Source organism: Panulirus ornatus, chromosome 43 (genome assembly GCF_036320965.1).
Source record: "Panulirus ornatus isolate Po-2019 chromosome 43, ASM3632096v1, whole genome shotgun sequence".
Taxonomy (NCBI): Eukaryota; Metazoa; Arthropoda; class Malacostraca; order Decapoda; family Palinuridae; genus Panulirus; species Panulirus ornatus.
In genome coordinates this window covers 26,657,978-26,681,321 of record NC_092266.1, presented here as the reverse complement: position 1 = coordinate 26,681,321, position 23,344 = coordinate 26,657,978, and the positions used below count along the sequence as shown (strand labels likewise).

The following is a 23,344-nucleotide window of genomic DNA, read 5'->3' as shown; positions in this document are numbered from 1 at the left end:
GGCCGAGATTGTTGTGTAAAAGCAGTTTTTTCTACCTAGATGATGGTGGTTAGTTATGGAGTGATTTCGATGGATAGGATTTAGTTGTACCGCTGCAATGAACCGGTTATCGAATATATTTAGATGGGATTGTATTGGGAGGATTTTTTTTTTCATGGTGTAGATTTTAGATGTTTGTGGTGTAGTTGCCGAGTAGCTGGTGATTGAGTGTCCTGCATTGTGTGGTTTGCTGCTTATATATATATATATATATATATATATATATATATATATATATATATATATATATATATATATATATATATATATATAATCCTTGGGTATAGGGGAGAAAAAGTACTTCCCACGTATTACCTGCGTGTCGTAGAAGGCGACTAAAAGGAGAGGGAGCGACGGGGCTGAAACTCCTCCTCTCTCATTTTTTAATTTTCCAAAAAAAAGGAACAGAGAAGGAATCCCAGTGAGGATATTCCCTTAAAGGCTCAGTCCTCCGTTCTTAACGCTACCTCGCTAACGCGGGAAATGGCGAATTGTATATATATATATATATATATATATATATATATATATATATATATATATATATATATATATATATATATATATATATATGAGTGCATCAAAAGTTTTGGTGAGAGATTTCAAATGTTAGTGTTGGATGATGTGAATGCGTAAGTGGGCTCTGGACAGCGGGGCATTTAGGGTATAACTGGGGTATTCAGAGATGTAAATGGAAATGATGAACAGCTTGGGGAGTTGCGTGTTTAACAAAATAAAAAAAAAGAATATCTGGTTTAAATTGAGGGACGTTCGTAAGTTTACGTAGGTAAAGAGGAAAGACGATTAGCGAGCATTCTATTACATTTACGAGTGTCGATATCCATCGTTTGGGGTGGGAATGTGTAAGATTTACGAATATGGAAAGTATATATACTGTTCTAATTCTCATTTCTACTAATCGTTGCGAAAAGAAGCTATATGTTGTCCTGACTAAACTTCATTTTCATCTCAAATTTCCATGTAAGGTTCTCTGACAGGTTTCTCACAACTATAGAGACAAACGGAAGCCTAATTTATATTTTGTTTAAAGATGACTTCATCGCAAAACTTTGATATATAGGAAATCTCCAACAGCAATCTTTTCCTTTACCACGTCATCCTGCCTTGCTGTTTTATGCATTCAAACCAAACAATGCATGGGTGAATTAAAAAAAAAGGTACTGTTGTGTCATCCTTCTGTAATTCTGATTCATACATATGTCAAAATGACAAAGCATTAACAAAGACTATATATATATATACACCACCTGTCTTTGTTGCTTGATTGCAGAACAAAACCCTCATCATCCAGGAGCTTTTCTAATTCAGCAATTTCCAATGAACTTTTCGTAATGAAGGATAATACATGAGCTTGTGTCTTGCCATTCAATTTTGCATTCCAAACGTGATTTTTAATGTCATTTGAATTACCCCCCCCCCTCAAAAAAGTAGATATTGTAGACGACATGCACATTTGTTGCCCCACCTTTCTTTAAGCCCCTGAACTAACATGAATTCCATTTTCTTTATGTTTGACGTCATCTTCACTGCCACAATTCACCATCAAGGTTACAAGAAATGGTGGAGAATTATGTGTCCTACTATATAAGTAAGCAGACTTTGGGTGACTTGTGTTCAGGAGAGACAGAAGATTACCTGCATATGTAGAAGGAGGACATAGGCTTCAATGTGAACTACAAATATTTCACGGTATGTAATTTATGAACATATTTTGTTAGAAGACTTTATTATTTTGAGGGCCTTACTAAACTACTTGTTTATACTGTAAAGTTGGTAGGACACCTGGCCATTCCACTTCTCAGTCTCAAGGATGTTTCCCCACAGACATTAAGTTTATAACATCTCTCTGGACCATACCTGGTTTATTGAAGTTCATGGATACCACTTGAATTGCTTATGGATATTTGTGTAATAATCACTATTTTCTTTGGGAAATGGGTTATGCCTTAGGTGCTGTATGTAGTCGGTTGTCCTTACAGAAGTGAATTGCCTTTTCAGTAATATTATATAAGGCTACAGAAGCATATATGAAAACAACTGGAGTTGACCTGAAAATAAGTAATATTGTACATTTGAAGAAATCAGTCAAACCTATGAAATCCTCACTTTACCTAGCTTAACCTCACTTTTATAACAGCCAAGACTTTTCCTTATTTTTTGATATTTTAGTCCAATTGCCAGCCATGTTCACGAAAATGCACCTGGAGCATGGGGCCGTCTACACATATATATGAGGCATTGCAGTCCTTGGCAGGAGACTACTGTTGTGTTGCTAGATATAAGGTACCATTTTCCCCAATAGGTGGTTTTCATAGGCTGTTGATATTTTACAGATGCGTTACTTGTGGTACATTTATATGAAACCCACAATTTCCCTGATATACGAGTGTTATCTTTGTTGAAATTTGTTTTTTTTGAAAAACTGCTTTGAATCATGCTTCACATTTCCTCAAAACACTTATGCTTGCATTGGAGAAGACCATGTGGGTCTTTAAAGCTAATAGTGATGTGGAGCTAAAGTAGACAGAAGCACATTCATAACCATAATTATGCTCCATATTATGATTCCTGGTCCAAAGCACTTATGGAAAGTAAATGTTCTTTGAAATAAGTTTCTTGTTAATCCGTGTTATATCTGTGGTGCACCTAAATTATTGCACTACTTTTACGGGTCTGTTGATTTTTATCGCTTTCATCAGACGTAAAATTATCCCTATTTTCATACTCTTACCTACTGTGTTTTTCTCTAACAGTGTGTTGTGTTGTCTTTTTAATTACATTTTCGGGCTGTTGGCATGACATTGAAATCCTGGCATGTCTTATGTAATTCACTATATTACCAGTAATATTTTTTTGTTAGCTTTGGATATTGAATGATTTTGCTCTGCAGATTTAGAGTAGTGCTCATGGACTAGAATAACCGTTATGGAGCTTGATTTGAGCACCATATTGCATTCAACAATATTGTATAAAGCAGTTGTGTAATACCAGGGAACTGTGGGGTCTAATAGCTACACTTGTAAAAATGATTCGTCAAACTTGAGAAAACCTCGCTGAATTTCCATGGCAGTCATAGGTTATCTTCAATAATAAGTTTTCTGGTCACAGTGAACCAGTCAACACCTGTGTTTGAGCATCATACAAGTAGCACCAGAAGTCAACAAACAGATGACACAGTGGATTGCCATAACAACCCTATAAGCAGACAGATTTAATTTGGTATTGTAAAATGGATATTTAGGTTACTGCAGGGGAATTAGGACTTTGTTTAAAAATTTTAGAATGCAAATACAGAACTGAATTAACCTTTTTTGGACAAAGAATGTGCATTTTGTTTCTTAGTGTTTACTCTTGATGGTTACTGTATCTAAATTTTCATTGTGCATCGTATATATATATATATATATATATATATATATATATATTTATTTTTTTCATACTATTCGCCATTTCCCGCGTTAGTGAGGTAGCGTTAAGAACAGAGGACTGAGCCTTTGAGGGAATATCCTCACTTGGCCCCCTTCTCTGTTCCTTCTTTTAGAAAATTAAAAACGAGAGGGGAGGATTTCCAGCCCCCCCGCTCCCTTCCCTTTTAGTCGCCTTCTACGACACGCAGGGAATACATGAGAAGTGTTCTTTCTCCCCTATCCCCAGAGATAATTTATATATATATATATATATATATATATATATATATATATATATATATATATATATATATATATACACGGTCACTAGAAAGAGGAAATAAAAATGGTGAGTACTTTTGGTTCATACATCCCCAGACAGGATGTCTGAGGTTGTATTAAACGAAAGTACTTGCCATTTTTGTTTTCTCTTTCCAGTGGTAATTGTTGCATATATCTCTTCATGGTGAAGTATAGGTTCTGCGTGTTTTTTTTGTTTTGTTTCTGGATGGGATGGTAAATGTAAGAGTTTTGGAGAGAGGGGCAGTTATGCAGTCCATTGGGGATGAGAGGGCTTAGAAATGAGTCAGTTGTTGTTTGCCCATGATACAGCTCTAGTGGCTGATTTGAGTGAGAAATTGCTGAAGTTGGTGACTATGTTAGAAAAGGCTGTGAAAGGAGAAAGTTGAGAGTAAATGTGAATAAGAGCAGGGTTATTAGGGACAGATTAATTGGGATGTAAGTTTGAATGGAGAAAAATTGGAGGAAGTGGTGTTTTAGATATCTGGGAGTGGACTTGGCAGCAAATGGAACCATGGAAGCTTGAGTGAGTCACAGGTTAAGGGAGGGGGCAAAGGTTCGGGGAGTGATGAAGAATGTGTGGAAGGAGAGAACATTATCTTGGAGAGCAAAAATGGGTATGTTTGGAGGAATAGTAGTTCCACCAACACTATATGGTTGCGAGGGATGGGCTATGGATAGGATTGTACGTAGGAGGGTGGATGTGCGGGAAATGAAATGTTTGAGGACGTGTGGTGTAAGGTGGTTTGATCCAGTAAGTAATGAGAGGGTAAGAGAGATGTGTGGAAATAAAGAGTGTGGTTGATTGAGCTGAAGAGGATGTGTTGAAATGGCTTGGACATATGGAGACAATGAGTGAGGAAAGATTAACCAAGAGAATGTAAGTGTCAGAGGTGAAGGGAACAAGGGAAAGCCTGAACATACAGGAGGGTGAGAGGCATGTAAGGAATAGAGTGAATTAGAACGATGTGGTATTCCAGGATCGATATACTGTCAGTGGACTGAACCAGGGCATGTGAAATGCTTAGGATAACCCATGGAAAGGTTTGTGGGGCCTGGATGTGGAGAGGGAGCTATGGTTTCAGTTCATTACACATGACAGCTAGAGACTGAGTGTGAATGAATGTGGCCTTTTTTATCTGTTTACCTTGTGCTACCTTGGTGATGCTGTTTCCTGTTGGGCAGGGAAGCGCCCTAACCTCAGCAAGGTACACAATTTAGTGGCCAACCTTTAGGGGTGGATGAACAGCTGGGATGACTCGTGAACTGATTGCTATGACCAGGATGCAAGCCTATTTGCATGTTTGAATTCTTTCATCTTATCCATTTATGTTCATGTTTACAGATTGTAGCAATGGATGAATTTTGGCCTATGTGGAGTGGTCAGTTAATGGTTGGCACAAAGGATATGGGACCAGCAGTTATATGGTCTCTGTATAACATCCCCATCCCTCCAATGTAAGTGTTCAATCTCCAGTAAACCCTTGTTAAAGGAAGGTGAATTGAAAGAATTTTGTTTTTGTCATAAGTATAGCTAAGATACTGTGGTATCATGGATGATCCTGAAACTTTTCACATTCTTAAAAAGAACATTGGTGATAGCAATCATGCTGTTTGTATGTACAATATTGAAAATTATTTCTATGCCCCCCCCCATATATATACACACACAGACATATACATATATACACTTGTACATAATTCATAATGTCTGCCCTTATTCATTCCCGTCGCCACCCCACCACACATGAACTGACGACCCCCTCCCCTGCATGTGCGTGAGGTAGCGCTAGGATCAGACAACGAAGGCCACATTTGTTCACACTCAGTCTCTAGCTGTTATGTATAATGCACTAAAACCACAGCTCCCTTTCCACATCCAGGCCCCACAAAACTTTCCGTGGTTTATCCCAAACGCTTCACATGCCCTGGTTCAATCCATTGACAGCACATCGACCCCGGTATACCACATATTTCTGACACACTCTGTTCCTTGCATTCCTTTCACCCTCCTGCATGTTCAGGCCCCAATCACTCAAAATCTTTTTCACTCCATCTTTCCACCTCCAATTTGGTCTCCCACTTCTCGTTCCCTCCACCTCTGACACATGTATCCTCTGTCAATCTTTCCTCGCTCATTCTCTCCATGTGACCAAACCATTTCAAAACACCCTCCTCTGCTTTGTCAACTACACTCTTTTTATTACCATACATCTCTCTTACCCTTTCATTACTTAATCAAACCACCTCACACTACATATCGTCCTCAAACATCTCATTTCCAGCACATCCACCCTCCTCCGCACAACTCTATTGCCCACGCCTCACAACCATATAACATTGTTGGAACCACTCTTCCTTCAAACATACCCATTTTTGCTTTCCAAGATAATGTTCTTGATTTTCACACATTTTTTTTTTTTTATACATATTCACCATTTCCCGCGGTAGCATTTGTAAATGCATTGATGATAATTGATTCTTTTCCAAACAGTAATGGGAAGCTGGAGATGACTTGCATGGCAGAGTATGATGATCTATGGATTAACATCTTGCAGAGTGAACAACATAATTTGTCATGGAATTCTCTTGGATTCATTCGAAGCAAAACTGTGTCAGTGTTCACAATCACTTCTAACACTCCACAGTTTCTACAACTTACTCAAGAATTGATCCAGACTCAAAAGGTATGACTTGATATGTGTTGGTACAATCAACTCGCTCATTCATTTGAAAGAGATTAGGGCTTTTGAGAGGAATACGCTGAACTTTTATTAGTATTTTATGTCAAGGTTCTAAGGTACTAAGGTTTACATTGATTATAGAGCTTAATTTTAATAGACTGTTCCCATTGCACTCAGGAATAGTGAATTGGAACGATGTGGTATACCGGGGTCAACGTGCTGTTAATGGAGTGGACCAGGGTGTGTGAAGTGTCTGGGGTAAACCATGGAAAGTTCTGTAGGGCCTGGATGTGGAAAATGAGCTATGGTTTCAGTGCATTATACATGACAGCTAGAGACAGTGTGAACAAATGTGGCCTTTGTTGTCTTTTCCTATTGCTACCTCGTGCAGATGCGGGGGGAGAGGGTTGTTATTTCATGTGTGGGGGGGGTGGCGATGGGAATGAATAAAGGCAGACAGTATGAATTATGTACATGTGTGTATAGGTATATGTCTGTGTGTGTATATATATATGTATACGTTGAGATGTATAGGTATGCATATTTTTGTGTGTGGATGTGTATGGATATACATATGTATGTGGGTGGGCTGGGCCATTCTTTCCTCTGTTTCCTTGTGCTACCTCGCAAACGTGGGAGACAGCGACAAAGCGAATATATATATATATATATATATATATATATATATATATATATATATATATTGGGAGGTAAGTTTGAATGGAGAAAAACTGGAGGAAGTAAAGTGTTTTAGATATCTGGGAGTGGATCTGGCAGTGGATGGAACCATGGAAGCGGAAGTGGATCATAGGGTGGGGGAGGGGGCGAAAATTCTGGGAGCCTTGAAGAATGTGTGGAAGTCGAGAACATTATCTCGGAAAGCAAAAATGGGTATGTTTGAAGGAATAGTGGTTCCAACAACGTTGTATGGTTGCGAGGCGTGGGCTATGGATAGAGTTGTGTGCAGGAGGATGGATGTGCTGGAAATGAGATGTTTGAGGACAATGTGTGGTGTGAGGTGGTTTGATCGAGTAAATAACGTAAGGGTAAGAGAGATGTGTGGAAATAAAAGAGTGTGGTTGAGAGAGCAGAAGAGGGTGTTTTGAAATGGTTTGGGCACATGGAGAGAATGAGTGAGGAAAGATTGACCAAGAGGATATATGTGTCGGAGGTGGAGGGAACGAGGAGAAGTGGGAGACCAAATTGGAGGTGGAAAGATGGAGTGAAAAAGATTTTGTATGATCGGGGCCTGAACATGCAGGAGGGTGAAAGGAGGGCAAGGAATAGAGTGAATTGGATCGATGTGGTATACCGGGGTTGACGTGCTGTCAGTGGATTGAATCAGGGCATGTGAAGCGTCTGGGGTAAACCATGGAAAGCCGTGTAGGTATGTATATTTGCGTGTGTGGACGTATGTATATACATGTGTATGGGGGTGGGTTGGGCCATTTCTTTCGTCTGTTTCCTTGCGCTACCTCACAAACGTGGGAGACAGCGACAAAGCAAAAAAAAAAAAAGAAAAAAAAATATATATATGTATATACATATTTTATCCCTGGGGTTAGGGGAGAAAGAATACTTCCCATGTATTCCCTGCGTGTCGTAGAAGGCGACTAAAAGGGAAGGGAGCAGGGGGCTGGAAATCCTCCCCTCTCATTTTTAGTTCTCCAAAAGAAGGAACAGAGAAGGGGGCCAAGTGAGGATTTTCCCCCCAAAGGCTTAGTCCTCTGTTCTTAACGCTACCTCACTAACGTGGGAAATAGCAAATAGTATGAAAAAAAAATATATATGTATATATATTGTCTTACTGTATTGTCTTTCTTTTAACATCTCACAGCCACGTATACTGACTGGGGAAGTTATAAACCCAGAACAGCTCATTGAAATTGTTTTGGTACCTCATTGTCCAGAACTGCAAAACTTGGGACTCAAATGTCCTACAGATTCCATCCAGCCTTCACTCCTTATCATTTTTGTGTCCACTTCTCTTGTTAAAAGTACTTTTGACAGAGAAGAGAGGATTCACCAGTTTACACAGGTGAGTGATATTTTCAGTGTCTAGTAGAGGATGTGATTATTACAACTCATTCCAAGTAGTTTATAACACAGACCAAAATTGGATTATATCTCTAAGGTATGGCCACTGTACTTAAAGAAGCATAGATATGTAATTGAGTGGGTACAGAGAAGGGCAACTAAAATGATACCTGAAGTAAGAGAACTGAATTACAGCTGGAGGCTGAGGGTTACTTATTTGTCTCCCATAGAGGAGAGAAGAGAGAGAGAGAGGGTGACTAGGTTACAGCATTCAAGTTTTTGAATCTGATAAATGATATTGACAGTAAACTGTTGTGCATGAGATGCAATACCAGAGTAACATGAGGCCATAACTAAGACCTAGGTGAGTAACTTGTTAGGAAGGACATCAAGAAGTGCTGCTACTAAAACAGTGTTGGATGGATGGCATTGACTGAACAAGGAAACTGTAAATGCTAGTAGTATACAAAAGTGTAAAGGGTTGCTGATGGTATAGAAAGTTTGAGATAGGGGAGCTAATTAGTATATACAAGTGAATATGAACTTACATTTCAGTGCATGCACCCCTTTCTTATGCCACATGTACTCCAACCCCTTAGTTGCTATACACCCAGATTTATAAACCAGGGTATTTACTCTATCATCTTTGTTCATTTTACTTTGTGAATTATTTTCATTTGTATGTTAACAAGGAATGATGGTAATAATGACAGTGATAATTATATAAATCCTTTCAGGTATATGGGGACATCACTTCATGCAATATTCCCAGGAAGAGTATGATGGTTGAATGTAGTGAAATCAACAATAAGAGTGAACAGAAGCATAATGGAAATACAAAGTCTGATAAAAAAAAAGGAAGTAGGTCCTGTGAAAGGAAGAGAAGCACAGTTCATACTACAATTGGTGAGCCAAGAAAGTGTAAATGGCTAGGAACTACAAACCTTGTAAATTTTGAAGAGATAAAGGAAGAGAAGGTTGTGAAAATGCATGAAAAACATTATTTGGAGAATAATGAAAAATTGGAAAAGGATGACATTAGTGCTAAGGGATGTGTAAAACCTGGAGAGTGCTTAGAGAAGGCAACTGTGCTCTCTCATGTAGACAGAGTGAAGGATTTTGGGAAGAATATGAACAACATAGTTTGTGCAGATAAAGGAGCTTGTAATGTTTCAGCAGAAATATGTTTTTGCAAGAATTTTGATCTTGGAGATAAAGATAAGCACACTGTTGTAACAGCCACTGCATCTGGGAATCCATCCAGTGAAGAGCAGCAGCCTGTTGGGTCAGATAAAACTAATATGTTGGACACCAAGAAATTTAATGAAATTTTTTTTTCAAAGGACACAAGTAAGCCTGATTTGATTAAGCCAAGCATGTTAAAGAAAAGCTCGAAGAAGAATGATATAAAGAGAAATATCAAACATTTGAGCACGAGTCAAGAAGGAAGTGGTAATGATAGTGTAATCCCAGACCTTTTTAAACATTGTGAGGTCCTCAATAAAAAGAGCAATAGAAAAAATGAAAAAAGGCCGTTGAAGAGAAGGGAAGATCATAGGCCACATTCTCGTGACTTGCCCAAAGGTTTCTTCAGAAATTCTACAGACAAGTGTACTGCTATGCTGCAAAGAAATGATAAAAAATCAGAGGGAAAAGAAAAACAAGAGAAGGAAATGGAAAGTAAGGATGTTGTTAAAAGTGAAGTTAAAAATGTTGAAATGAATTTTTCACCAAGTGAAATTGTATCTGATAAGAATTGTGTGATTATTGAAGAAAAAGAGACATTAAATGAGAGAGAAACAGATTTGGAAATCTCACAGCTTCCTTCCAGCTGGACATCAAAATTATTAGAAATTGATGTTAATCAGCAAACTGCCAAGCTGAGAGATTCTGTAAGTTTAGGCCAATTTGAAATGAAAGTTATTGCCAATCTTGACATGAGAGAAGAAAAGATGAGTATTTGTAGTAAATTAAAAACAAATGAAATAAAGAGTCTGATTGCAAAACCTGGGCTTAAGAGAAAGCCAGATGAAACAAAAAAAGCTATTGAAAACGTGTGCAACCCAATAAAGAATGCTCGGGTAATTCTTAAGGACATAATGAAGGGTTCAGGTGAAATGGAAATCTCCAGGTTATTGCATTCACAAAAGCTTGATGATATAAGCAATAAAACATGCCTCAGTAAAGAAGTTATTGAACCCATTTATCATATAGACACCCCACAACCCTCTCTTAATCATAAGATGTTTGATAGTTGTACTGATTTGAAATCTAGAAATGTGTGTGAAATAGGTTCTTTACAGGAAAGTTGCAAGAGAAACGATACAGAGCAGTCTGCAGATGAATTTCAACAATTAAGCTTTGCAGACAGAGTGATAGACCATGTTAAGGAAGAAGACTCTGTCAAACAGAAATCGAGTTTTGAGTGCCATTTGGACATTAATTCAGAAGAAAAAAGAAGTAAGACAAGAGTAAAGGTACATGCACTTTGTATAAATGGTTTTCAAGCTGATACCATAGAACTTCATACAGAACTGAGCGAATTACAAGGTGTTGAAGATCATCCACTTGATCTTTCCTTTTATAGTTATCCATCACAACCCTGCAACCTTGAACACCAAGAGAGGGACATGAGGTTAAGTGCTCCAGATAGAGAGTTTACTCAGCCAGTTGGTTATATGGACCCTTCGTTCACTTCTTATCCCAAAGTGTTGAATAGAACTTTTGAAAACAAAGATTTTGATAAAGAAAGATCTATACAGGAAAATTGTAAGAGAAAAGGTATTGAACAGTCTTCGGATAAGTTACAATGCACCTTTGCAAATGATAGCACAAGTAAAATGTGTTTCATAGACTGCATTAAAGAACCACCATCTCTTAGACAGGAATTATTTTTGGATTGCAAGATGAGTGTAGATGAAGATAAGAAAAATGAAATTAGCTTAAAGGAGAATGGAAGGGATTCTGTATTTGATGCCATACAGGTAAAGACAGAAGTGAATAAAATTGCTCATGGTGATTTTTTTTCACATCTGTTTCTCCAAGAACAACCAAAATGTCAAAGGAAATTAAATAGCCCACAATTTGGAGTTGATGCTGGGACCAAGGAAATTAATGAAGAAATGCATTTTGATAATTTACCTTCCTCAACGTTAGAAAGATGGTTTGTTGACCTGTTTCATAAAACACTGGCAGTTGATGCAAATATAACCTCTGTATTAACAGGAACTATCTTACTGGATTGTATAACAGATGTGCCTTCTTTAAATCTGGATTGTATAACAGATGTGCCTTCTTTAAATCCCAAAGACAGAGAGGAATCATGTATTTCTAACCAGTTTCTGACAAAACCCTCATTACCACCTCTTTCTTCTTTGAATTCATATGCAGTAGAAAAGATTAGGAATTTGCTTTCAGAAACAGCAAAACTTATCCATCTTCAAAAATTAGGACAGGCTGAAAAATCATTGCTTTTATGGAATGAAAGTAGTTATCTTTTCTCAGAAGTATTAAAGATACAGAAAAATGTGAAAGAAAATAATGAACTGATCACTGGCTTGATGGGGAATGGAATTTGCAAAGAAGGATGGTTGATCCAGAATAATGAAAGTCATCCATTAGATTACTTTAACATACCTTGCTCTATTGTAAGATCCTCATCAGGTATTCATTCACCAACAGGAGCAGCTAGAGAAATCAGGCATAAAAGTATAGAATCACATGATATTCGCAATGACTTGAACAGATCTTCCGTCACTCTTTCACACTCTCCAGGCTTTAATGCAGCATTATTAAAACAAAAGAAATGTGATGTTGAATCCCTTTTTCAAGAGATAAACATCAAAATTCAGGCATATATTCTTGCTCATACGAGTTATGACACACACAATCAATTGCATGGTGGAATCGAGACTTTAGCTGATTTTATTGAGACATCAACAACTGCTCACCCAAATTTCAAGTGTACAACTCCTATTACAGGCAGTTCATCCATTGAAGATCAGGAGGAAAGACTTGTTACCTCAAGTCAGCAACTGAAAATGTTCATTATACAACAGTTGACAAAACTGCATGTATCATATAAAATGGAAAATTTGATAATGACTCCGCATTACTCCAGTGAAGTGGATGCTCTTTGCTTATGTCAGAAGTCTCGGCATTTATATCAACAGTTCAAGCAAATAGAATGTCAAAATGGAACACTTAGTACTTATGACATGATAGAGTATTTCCTAGAGCTACCAGGTGTGAGAGGAAACAGTGTTTCATCTTTTGAAGGTCTAACTGACAAATATCCGTCCTTTGCTGAGTGTTTAACCAATTTCACCTCAAACCAGCAAATTGATTTGTGTCAGGGAGGGATAGCCCCAAAGATAATTCTGTTCACACCAAATGATTTATACCAACCAAGCTGGAAAGAAAGCCATTCAGGTAGATTGGATGAGGGTTTGCAAGTGCAGAGATACATTCACCTGTTCAAAGCTGACCATCAAGATGTTAAGTTGAAGGTTTGTTTTTAATGTAGAATTTTTATGTATATTTCTATTTATCCAGGAAGATTTTTTTCTATATTTTTATGGAAATGTTAACATTACCATAATGGAAACTTTTTGCTGTTAATATTTTGATTAATTTTGAGTATTCAGGTACATTTGTAGATGCAGAATGTGGATAACGCTGTATTGTACATTCATTGATAGATCTTTTGTGCTCACAGGATTCAATTTATCTTTAAAGGCCTCTTAACCTATCTCCCACTCTATTCTCTTGGCGATTAAGATCTTTGGACATTTGTGAAACGGAACATTTCGTATTCCCGTGCTGCCTCAGAACCACATGATAAGTTGAACACTTCATATTTCCATGCTGCCTCAGACCCACATGATAAAGTTTTGTAACTGTTATATTAGAAAATTTTGAACTTGTTAGAATGTTTTTGTGTTACTCTGCTGCCTCCTATAATTACTTATTCTCTTACTGTTCCTTTCTTGCAAAGGCTTGTGCATATCATGCTGCAAGGATGGATAGATGCCTAAGGTGGCCTCTTCCACAGTTGCAGAGATTGTCTTTTTATTTGTCTATAATCATTACTCGTATCTCAGTTCAGTAGGATGGGTCATGTACAAAGCCTCTACAACATCACTTCCCATCCCCTCGTCCTTCCCATATTTTACATCACTTCATGTTCTGTGTGTTATAGTGAAACTTGATTTTTTTGTCTTTGTAATATGCATATTATTATATTTCCATCTTCCTCTTTCCTCTCTATCTTCTAGTTATTATTTTCAGTTTTATAGTTCTCATTGTGTCCACATGTTTCTTCTCTAAGTCTTGTCCTTCCTAGATTCATTGATATCATAACTTGCCTTCATTTTTCCAACTTTTACTTCATAATTCTAAGCCAGCTTGCAATGTGCTTTTGATGATTTTCAGATTGTGCCCATCTGACCCAGATAGCTATCATTTTTTTTCTGTTCCACCCACACATGGTTTGCTGGCATTCTTTCCACAAACATGCAATTTTTCCTTGTCACACATAACACTGCATCACTTAACTTGCACAGCTCACTCTTCTTATGAATGCGTTTTGCTAGCCCTGCCTTTTGACAAAATGGTAGGAGCAATAGATAGAAGTATAAGGTAGGAATATTAGGCTGGAATACTAGTCAGAAATGTTAGGTAGAAGTAGATGGTAGGAACATTAGGTGGGAGCAGTAGATAGGATTAGTAGGTTGGAGCTTTAGGCAGGAAAAGTAGGTAGACTCATTAGGAAGGTGTAGTCAGTAGGAACAGGCAGAAGCCTTGGAAAACACTGTGCTAGAATTGACCCATCTGTGGTTTGTGAAGGGTAAGAGTTTACCATTTATGGAGATACTTTTGCCTTAGCCACCCCTTGAGGGAATTCCCCAAGGGAATGGGCATAATAGATATAGATAGATAGAAAGATAGAATAGCCTTTTTTATTATGTGGGTCTGGTATTCTAAGTTCATCCTCTATCTTTAGGCACTCTCTCCATATGCTGTGATTGCTTTTAACTCTTGGGTATTGTTGACTGGTTTTGTTGATTTCACTGTATTTTTACTACTCTTTGTTCCATATGTATTCAAGTGTGTGATTAATGTATATATTGTGTAAGCATAGAAATTTTCAGTTTCATTCCTCAGAGTAAGAGTTAATGAAAAATGAAATTTAATTTGCCTTATTTTATTAGGGTGATACATATGCTCTTTTTAAGAATATATATTATTGTTGCAATATAGAATCACCTATGAAATGCATGTTTCAAGAATGGTTAAATAAATGTAATTTGAATCTTTTATCTTTTACAGTGCTTGTCAATGGTGCATGATATGTCCTATGCATCTTTAGAGGAGATAAAAAAATATGGAGGTAATATATACATCCAGCCTTCTGCTGTAGATCATCTGCTTGCTCATCCAGTCCTTGCAAATATATGTCATCTTTCACATATTCAGTAAGTACCTTTTGTCAGTTCAAAGGTTTACATGTTTTACTGTTCTTTGCACTTGTAAATGTTGAGATTATTATTGTCTTTTGTTCTTTATACAGATTTGGTGTGTACAACTCTCTCTCAGCTTTACTGAATGGTGGAGCTAAGCCCATCTTGAAGTCTAAGTGGCTGCTGCTGGTGCATCACACAGCAATAGTGGATGAATCTTTTGGTTAGTGTCTTTCAATGTTCATGTTTTTACTTGAAATCAAGTTAAGCCTATTACACGATATTGCCAAATAGATATAGTTGAAAAATAGCTGCTGCTTGTGTATCACACAGCTTTGTTCAGTGAATATTTTGGTTTGTAGCAATTAGTGTCAGTATTTTTCTTGAACCCGAGAGAAGTGAATTAGAAGATATTGCCATATAAATGTAGTTGACATAAAAGTGGCTGCTATTCTAGTAAGTAAATAGTGCAGTTAGTAGCAAGTAATGTCAGTATGTTTCTTGAAACAAAGCCAAGCCCAATACATCATATTGCCAAGTAAATGTAGTAGAAGTAAATCTGTTGAGAATGGACCATTGCTCTTATGAAAAGTACCAATAGATTCATGAGTTGAAGGCTTGTGAAAATCATGTTATGTCATTTAGAAATTGAAGATAACTGTTTACTGCACTGGAGTCTACATGTTATGTGCATCATAATGTGAATACGAAAATCTAAAATGAAATCCTAATATTGTGAATATTTATGAGTGAAAGACCTTTCCTGATATTTTTTTTTTTATATTTAAGCAAACTTTAGTTAAAAGTTTAATAGACTAAAAGATTAAATAGAAATTCAATAAGTGAAGAGACAGCTTTTCCAACCAGTATTTTTTGGTCTGAAATTTTTGTCTTGTGTATCCTTTATATAAGGGAGCAAGTAGAACAGAAAGGAAAAGTACAAGCAAAAGGGAGAGGAAGTGAGTTGCTAAGTGTTAGTCTGTAAGGGAGAATGAACACGAGTGTGCAATGGATGACTTGTGACAGAACGAATGAACAAATGTTAACAAAGAACTAGACCCTCCTTTGGTGAGCAGATGCATGTTTAGCTAATATTCCTATATCCCACCACTTGGTACCCTTTGTAGTCTGCCCACCTCCCACCTTTCGCATGCCACATCTATCTCTCACACATACTAGCACTGTCTTTATATCAATTTGTCTATCTCTGATGCCTGTTCCCTTTGGGAACTCCATCAAGGTGCTGGCCACAGCAAAAGTCTTCATAAGTAATGAACTTGAGTGTTGCTTCTTAGCCTTTAATGACCCACCTTCAACAGGTCTCTAGCAGAGGGCAACTCTAGCACTGCATTTTTAGAGGCTTTTACCACCTGATCCTACTAATTACTGCTACTGCTTGCACAGTTTCCATAAATACCTTCCATTTCTCACCCACTCTGCTAGGTTTATTTATTCTCATCTTTTTCCTTTTTGAACTGTCTCTTCTGGTATTTCTTCACTTAAGACTTTTCCTAGCTCACTAATTCATTCTATTCATTTCTTACCATTAACGTGTCTACTTTAACAAAAATCTATACAAATCTTCACCCTCGCCTTCACAAGGTAGTGATCGGACATCCCACCAACTACCCCTTTCAGCACATTCACATCCAAAAGTGTGTTTTTTGCATGCCTATCAATTATTGTATAATCCAGTAAAACCAGCTTACTATCTCTTATACTCGCATATGTATACTTATCTATGCCTCACTTTTTAAATGAGGTATTCCCAGTCACCAGTGCTTTTTCAGCACATAACTCCACAAGCTGTTCATCATTTCCATTCACTTCACTGAATACCCTATTCCCCCTAAATGTACCCTCAACTGCCACATTTCTCACCTTTGCATTTGAATTGTCCACAACTAATAATCAGTCTCTTGCATTTCGGTGGGTTTTCCATCAGATTGTGAGGTTTACTTCCTGTACCTTGTAGATGGATCAACTTGTACTGATGTAGAGTCTGATACGGGAATAGTTTTAGTGATATATATATTTTATTTAGGTAATTGTGCTTTATATGGAAGAAATGATGTGTTTGACGGTTGAATTTTTGTTTAATGTAATTAGTGGTAATTTTGCAGTGGCAATATTTTTTTTTTTTCAGTTGAGTTACTACAGGAAATGCTAAGAAATGAAGACTTCAGTAGCCATCATCATGATTGTGTGTTTATTCCCATCCTCACCCTCAAGACCTGCATTGATATGTATGTATTTGTTATATATGAATTATGTTTGCCTTTTAATTATTCATGCATACTCATTCCCATCCTTAGATATTTTATTTGAGAAAAAAAGGAAATAAGCATAAAGATAAGAAAAGGTATCGTTGATTTTGATATACCTACGTCTTTTCTGCTGTGCAGCTGGGAGAGATAGGACATGTAGAATATCTCACTCTCCAGTTCTTTTTTTATATCTTATTGTTTTAATTGGCATCCTCTAGGTGAAATGAGCAATGGCTGAATGTCCATGCATCCAGTCTCAGGCTGCATTAAGCAAAGAAGAGGTAGAGTGAGTATTTTCGTTCAAGGGAGGGATAGGAAATGTGCTGACTGGAAGTGACTGGATTATTTGAAGAGATGGTTAAACTGATAAATTAGTGAATGATAAAGTTGATGGGCTGTATGATCAATGATTTCAAAAATGGTAAGAAGAATAGTTTGTCAGCTTGAATAAACAACAGCAATGATTGAGGAAGAATCGGTCAAAATTAATGTACCATATATACTTGCATATAGTTCAAGAGGCTTGGGCACATGGAGAGAATGAGTGAGGAAAGATTGACCAAGAATATGTGTTGGAGGTGGAGGGAACGAGGAGAAGTGGGAGACCAAATTGGAGGTGGAAAGATGGAGTGAAAAAGATTTTGAGTGATCGGGGCCTGAACATGCAGGAGGGTGAAAGGTGGGCAAGGAATAGAGTGAATTGGATTGATGTGGTATACCGGGGTTGACGTGCAGTCAGTGGATTGAATGAGGGCATGTGAAGCGTCTGGGGTAAACCATGGAAAGTTGTGTGGGGCCTGGATGTGGAAAGGGAGCTGTGGTTTCGGGCATTATTGCATGACGGCTAGAGACTGAGTGTGAACGAATGGGGCCTTTGTTGTCTTTTCCTAGCGCTACCTTGCACACATGAGGGGGGAGGGGGATGGTATTCCATGTGTGGCAAGGTGGCAATGGGAATGAATAGGGGCAGGCAGTGTGAATTGTGTGCATGGGTATATATGTATGTGTCTGTGTGTGTATATATGTGTACATTGAGATGTATAGGTATGTATATTTGCGTGTGTGGATGTGTATGTATATACATGTGTATGTGGGTGGGTTGGGACTTTTCTTTCGTCTGTTTCCTTGCGTTACCTCGCAAACGCGGGAGACAACGACAAAGCAAAATAAATAAATAAAATAATAGTTCAAGATTTTAAGATCCAATTTTTAGGCAAAGAATTTGGGGGGGTTGACCTGCATTTATGGGTAGCAGGAATGTAGTGCTGGGGCCCCCAAGAAGTGTGTGCATGGGTTCAGAGATGATGTGCCCTGTGCTGGGGTCATACCCAGGATGTGGTAAAGTCCTGAGAGAGGTGTGCAACTATCCACTATATCCACTTGGGCTTCAGTTTGGTTTGGTTGTGGGAGGAAATAGAAATGCAGATTGTTGTCAGTAGCACCCTGCTATGCAAGTATAGATTGACAACTATACTGCATGCCAGACCCACTTCATATAAGAATCTCTACTTTGTAAGCACTTTTGTTTTCCTTCCTTGCATTTTTTGTTGAGCAAGGTAATATCTAAATCTTTCTTCCATTGCATACAGCAAAACCTAGCTTTCCACATGTGCTGCTTTAGGGGTTAATTCTCCAAGACAGTTTGCAGCCTCCTTAGTGTAGCCAGAAACAGGATATGATGATTCCTATCAGTGGAATACAGACTAAGATTTGATCACCTCATTCACCCTAACATCACTTAACCCAGACTTTTCCTCATAAACTCTTATCTAATGAAGCATTTTTAATAATCCTTTTTATCATTCTTTTGTCATAGTTAATTACTATATTCCATAGAAGATTAGATTGACTTGTATATTATCTTTTGAATAGGTGACAGCATCCTCAGTAGGAACAAAACAAAGAAGAATTCCTTCTACAGAGTCTGCACTGTGACTGACATTATGAATGCTAATTTTGGCTCCTGATACTTATATAAATCATAATAAGGCAAGTCATGTAGTGCCATTTGCTGTTTGTACTGTAGTTCCAAATGTGTTGACTTCAAATAGAAATTCATTATGTAAATATATAGATTTCATTTGTGTGATTTACAGAATTCTGGCTCCTAACTAATGATATGAAGGGCAGGTTACAGGTATGTGGAGTAGATGAGATAGATGAAAATGATGTATTTTTATTGGATGAGAACATACACATAAATGAAAATAGTGTGAAGCAAAATAGTTCACTGACCACTTATGGTCTGTTTGATAAATGTGTTCAATTTTTTATTATATTTTGATATTGTGTTTTTTACATGGACTTGTATAATCTTTTATTTTGAATGGGAAACTGGCTGATAAACTGTTTGTTAAAGAAATGAAAAGTTGCTGTAGAAACTAGTGATATAGAGACTCAAATGGGCAATATTTTCCCCTTCAATTTTTTTATATAGTTAGTCTTTGTTTGGTATGTTTGGAAGAGAGTTGAATGTTTGTGTTATTCCATTTGCAGAAACTGGTATGTGGTTACATCATGAGTGAAAATTCACTGTTGGCATGGTTGTATCATTGGAGTACAATCTTGTCAATCAGTTTCCCACTTCAAATGAGTCCATTCATCTCCTGCTACTGATTGTAACACAGCCTTGAAAATGAAGGAACATCTGGAGAAGGGGACTTGGGGTTACATGATAATTATGATAATATTACTCTGTCAATATTAAAAGATTGATTGAAAAATTGTGTTCTGATAGTTTATGATTATGATTATATGACTCCAAGACCCCTTTGAAGGAGATTCTGTGAACTAAAGATAGCACTATAATCAGTAACAGGGAAGTAATGGGCTCTTTTAGAGTTGAAAGTGCCTCAAGATTGTACTCCTTTTTATCCTCTGACAATACATCACCAAAAGTGATTTTCCATTTACTTTGTAACCTTATGAAGGCAACATCCATTTTGTATTCTATACATTACTAGTTAGTGTTTTATTAGTCTTATGATTATAAAGTTTTACAGATTAGAATACTTTTTACTGTATTTTCAGCCAGGAAGAATTTTTTGATATTGAAAATGGTTATTTGATTGTTGTATGATTGTTAAAAGATCTGAAGAATGATGCTTAGAGTAAAAGCTAGCTGTGGCAAATCTGTGTTCACCTTAAAATTAAAATTTTTTATGTATAAAATGCTTTATAAGAGGCTATCAACCATTAACTATGCTTCATATGAAAATGTGTGTCAGGCTTAAAGCTGGTAGTGAAGTATTGCTGATGGTTTTGGCCTATTTGAGCCTTCTTTGGTACTGATGCTATTTGTAGAGTATAACCCAAACTGCCTATAATCTGTTGCATTTAAATAAACACTCTAAAAGAAATCAAGCAACCTTGGAAGAATTTTAGCAGTAGTAGTCATAAGATTGAAATGAAAGGACAAGCTGCTGATTGAAAAGTATGGATCATATCCTCAAGAAATCCTCACAATGTATAGATTTTTGTATGCATGATTGTTTTTTGCTTATTTGTGTGATCCTGTAAATGTTGAAGCTAATTTTGCCTGTATGAGTCCAGGTGTGTGTAAGTGGTTGTTTTTTATTGTGCTCACTTGGATAGATTTACAAAGTACCATTTTATAGCTGTATTCTATAAAGTAGTAATCATCCCATATGGAGATAAGTTGAGGCATTAGGAATAATAAAAATGGGGTCTTGAAATCCTTACTTTTGAATTGAAAAAAAACGAACAGAGGAAGGAGCCAAGTGAGGATATTTTTACTCTTGAGGCTCATTTATATGTTTGTAATGTTACCTTGCTCATGCAGGAAATAGTGGACATATATATATATATATATATATATATATATATATATATATATATATGAAAAGGAAAAATGTTATGTACTCCATCATACCCTATCTGGAAATTAGCAGTCACAGACAACAGATTAGTTGTGTGATGATGTGATTTCCATAATTTTTGATGTATATATCTGCACAAGTTAACCACATCCCTCTGTATTTATGTATTAGATATTTGTTCATAGGGAATGTCTTGCTCCTGGGTTGCTTAACAGTGAATAGATCACTGTGATAGAGGAGTCGGAGAGCCCCATGATAGTTTATCCTTTTTTTTTGTGGATACACATATTCACCGACTAGAACTCTCAATCTTTCTCTTAGATGATCATATATGGCTTACAGAATTGGACATTATTCATATTACCCTAGTATTTTGTCCTTAGGTCATTTATCAGAGCTGCATTTATGTTGTTGTAATATTAGAATTAACCTTTTTGATACTTCCTATTGATTTTGTCTTGCATTAATGATACTGCCTGTTCATTGAAAGGAATCAGAACCCATCCTGCTTTCTTTTACTGAATAGGTAGTGAGTTGTATATAACTGCAAAGAATATCTGTGTACAAATCTTTTTTCTTTTTTCTCTAATAATTTCTTTGTAATGTGCACAGATGGGGAGATATTCTTGTGCACTTATGTACCACTACCTTCATTACTGAAGCTGTGTGCTTCATTTCGAGGAATATAGTATATAAGATTATTTTGGATCATTTTGTTTAATCATCGTTTCCGTGTAGCTTTTAGAAGTCGCATTATCTTAACTCTTTGGATAATTTGAATTATTGTTCATAGTGAAGTGCATATGTAGTAATTTTCAAATTACTACTGCTGATTGCTGTTTAAGAGAAAGATGTGCTTAGTAACTAGATAACTTGAATTTCACATGAACATAGCATTACTTTTAACATATTATGATGGTCATTATCAACATTATTTCCCAGTTTCATCATTAATGCAAATACTATGGTTGGAGTTACACAGCTAAAGCTCTGTCTTTACTATATTATAAAGAATTTGGGGTAAATGTAACATCTGGCTATAGAATTTTGCCCTGATCTATACCTACAATGTCTGTGGTCATTATATGAAGAATGTTTTATTTTGCTTAACTTTATTTATTGTAGTAGGAGCCATTCCCCTGCATTATTTTTTTTTACCATCTTTATAATGCAGAACACTTAGCCATCTTCACATTTTTGATCTTTGTATTCTTCAATGACTACTACTTTTATCTTCGTTTCTCCCTTCATGACCAGTTTTTTCGTACTACCTAAATTTTACTTTCATCCCATTTATACTTACAGAGGCAACTCTCATTCTTTTCACTTTTTCATATGTTAGTCCAAATGTTTCATGAATAATTCAGTTACATGATGGTTGCAGAATTCTCTGGTTGAATGTGTGATCGAAAGACTCAGTATAGAGGTGGTCACTAACAAACACTTTATAGGTTATGAAAGCAGTGCACTTACTGCAAGTACTCAGATTGAAAAAATTAATGGAATATGGGTTACTTCAATAATTATATATAAGGGAAAGTTAAAGTAAGGAGAGGAAAAGATTTGGACATAAGGTGAAGGAGATAAGAGACTGAAATTGATTTTTCCTAGAGAATTTTACAAGGCTTTTCTTATATAATTCACCAGAAAGAGGTGGTGCCATGTGGATTTTTCCATACAAAGGAACCTTCTGTAAAAGAATACATACTTTTTTGACCCATATCATTGCTCTTGTGAATGTTTCTTGTTCATGATATTACTAATGATTTGTGTTAGATTTGGTTTTTACTGTGTCAGCCTTTAGTTTAACAAGTTACATCAAAGATTTTGATTTAATTAAAAACGAAAATTCATTTTGTCTTAAATCCTTTCATAAGCTTTTCTTTGTCTTATAAAGATGCTTGGGATCTATTCTTTTGTCAGACAGGATTATCAAGCAGTGTGCTATCTGCATGTTATTTAAGTCACCATGCTTAGCTAACCCTTTTTGACTAGGAGGTTTGCCACCAAACAAATAACTGGCTTAAAGGACTCTCACTCACACTTACTCACCAGTTAATATTTTTCATTCAGACTTTTGCTGATTAGCCATAGACCCAACAAGAGGAAGCAGCACAAAAGATGATAAATTTGCAAATGACATGGCACTTTTTTGAGATATAGAGGTAAATAAATCATCTTGAGTAAATCAAAATATACTAATCACTGCAGGGTGTAGAATGATAATGAATGATTGTGAATGTGATATAGCAACAGTAAAAGACAGTGGGTTGATTGGCATAAGTTTTC

General features: G+C 36.6%; 1 protein-coding gene across 2 annotated transcripts; it reads left to right on the top strand.

The window, feature by feature from the left end:
* Nucleotides 1-1,102: 1,102 nt before the first annotated feature.
* Nucleotides 1,103-22,908, top strand: LOC139762422 (uncharacterized). Of its 2 annotated transcripts, XM_071687288.1 has the most exons (11): nt 1,103-1,217; nt 1,608-1,749; nt 5,113-5,225; nt 6,262-6,454; nt 8,289-8,489; nt 9,226-11,746; nt 11,780-12,996; nt 14,819-14,964; nt 15,060-15,172; nt 17,096-17,195; nt 19,089-22,908. In XM_071687288.1, exons 3-11 carry the CDS (start codon nt 5,122-5,124, stop codon nt 19,090-19,092), a joined length of 4,599 nt encoding a protein of 1,532 aa, XP_071543389.1. In that variant the 5' UTR covers nt 1,103-1,217; nt 1,608-1,749; nt 5,113-5,121; the 3' UTR covers nt 19,093-22,908. The 2 variants fall into 2 exon arrangements, with proteins under 2 accessions (XP_071543389.1, XP_071543388.1); XM_071687287.1 differs by lacking the exon at nt 1,103-1,217 and having other exon boundaries at nt 1,557-1,749.
* The last annotated feature ends 436 nt before the right edge of the window (nt 22,909-23,344 follow it).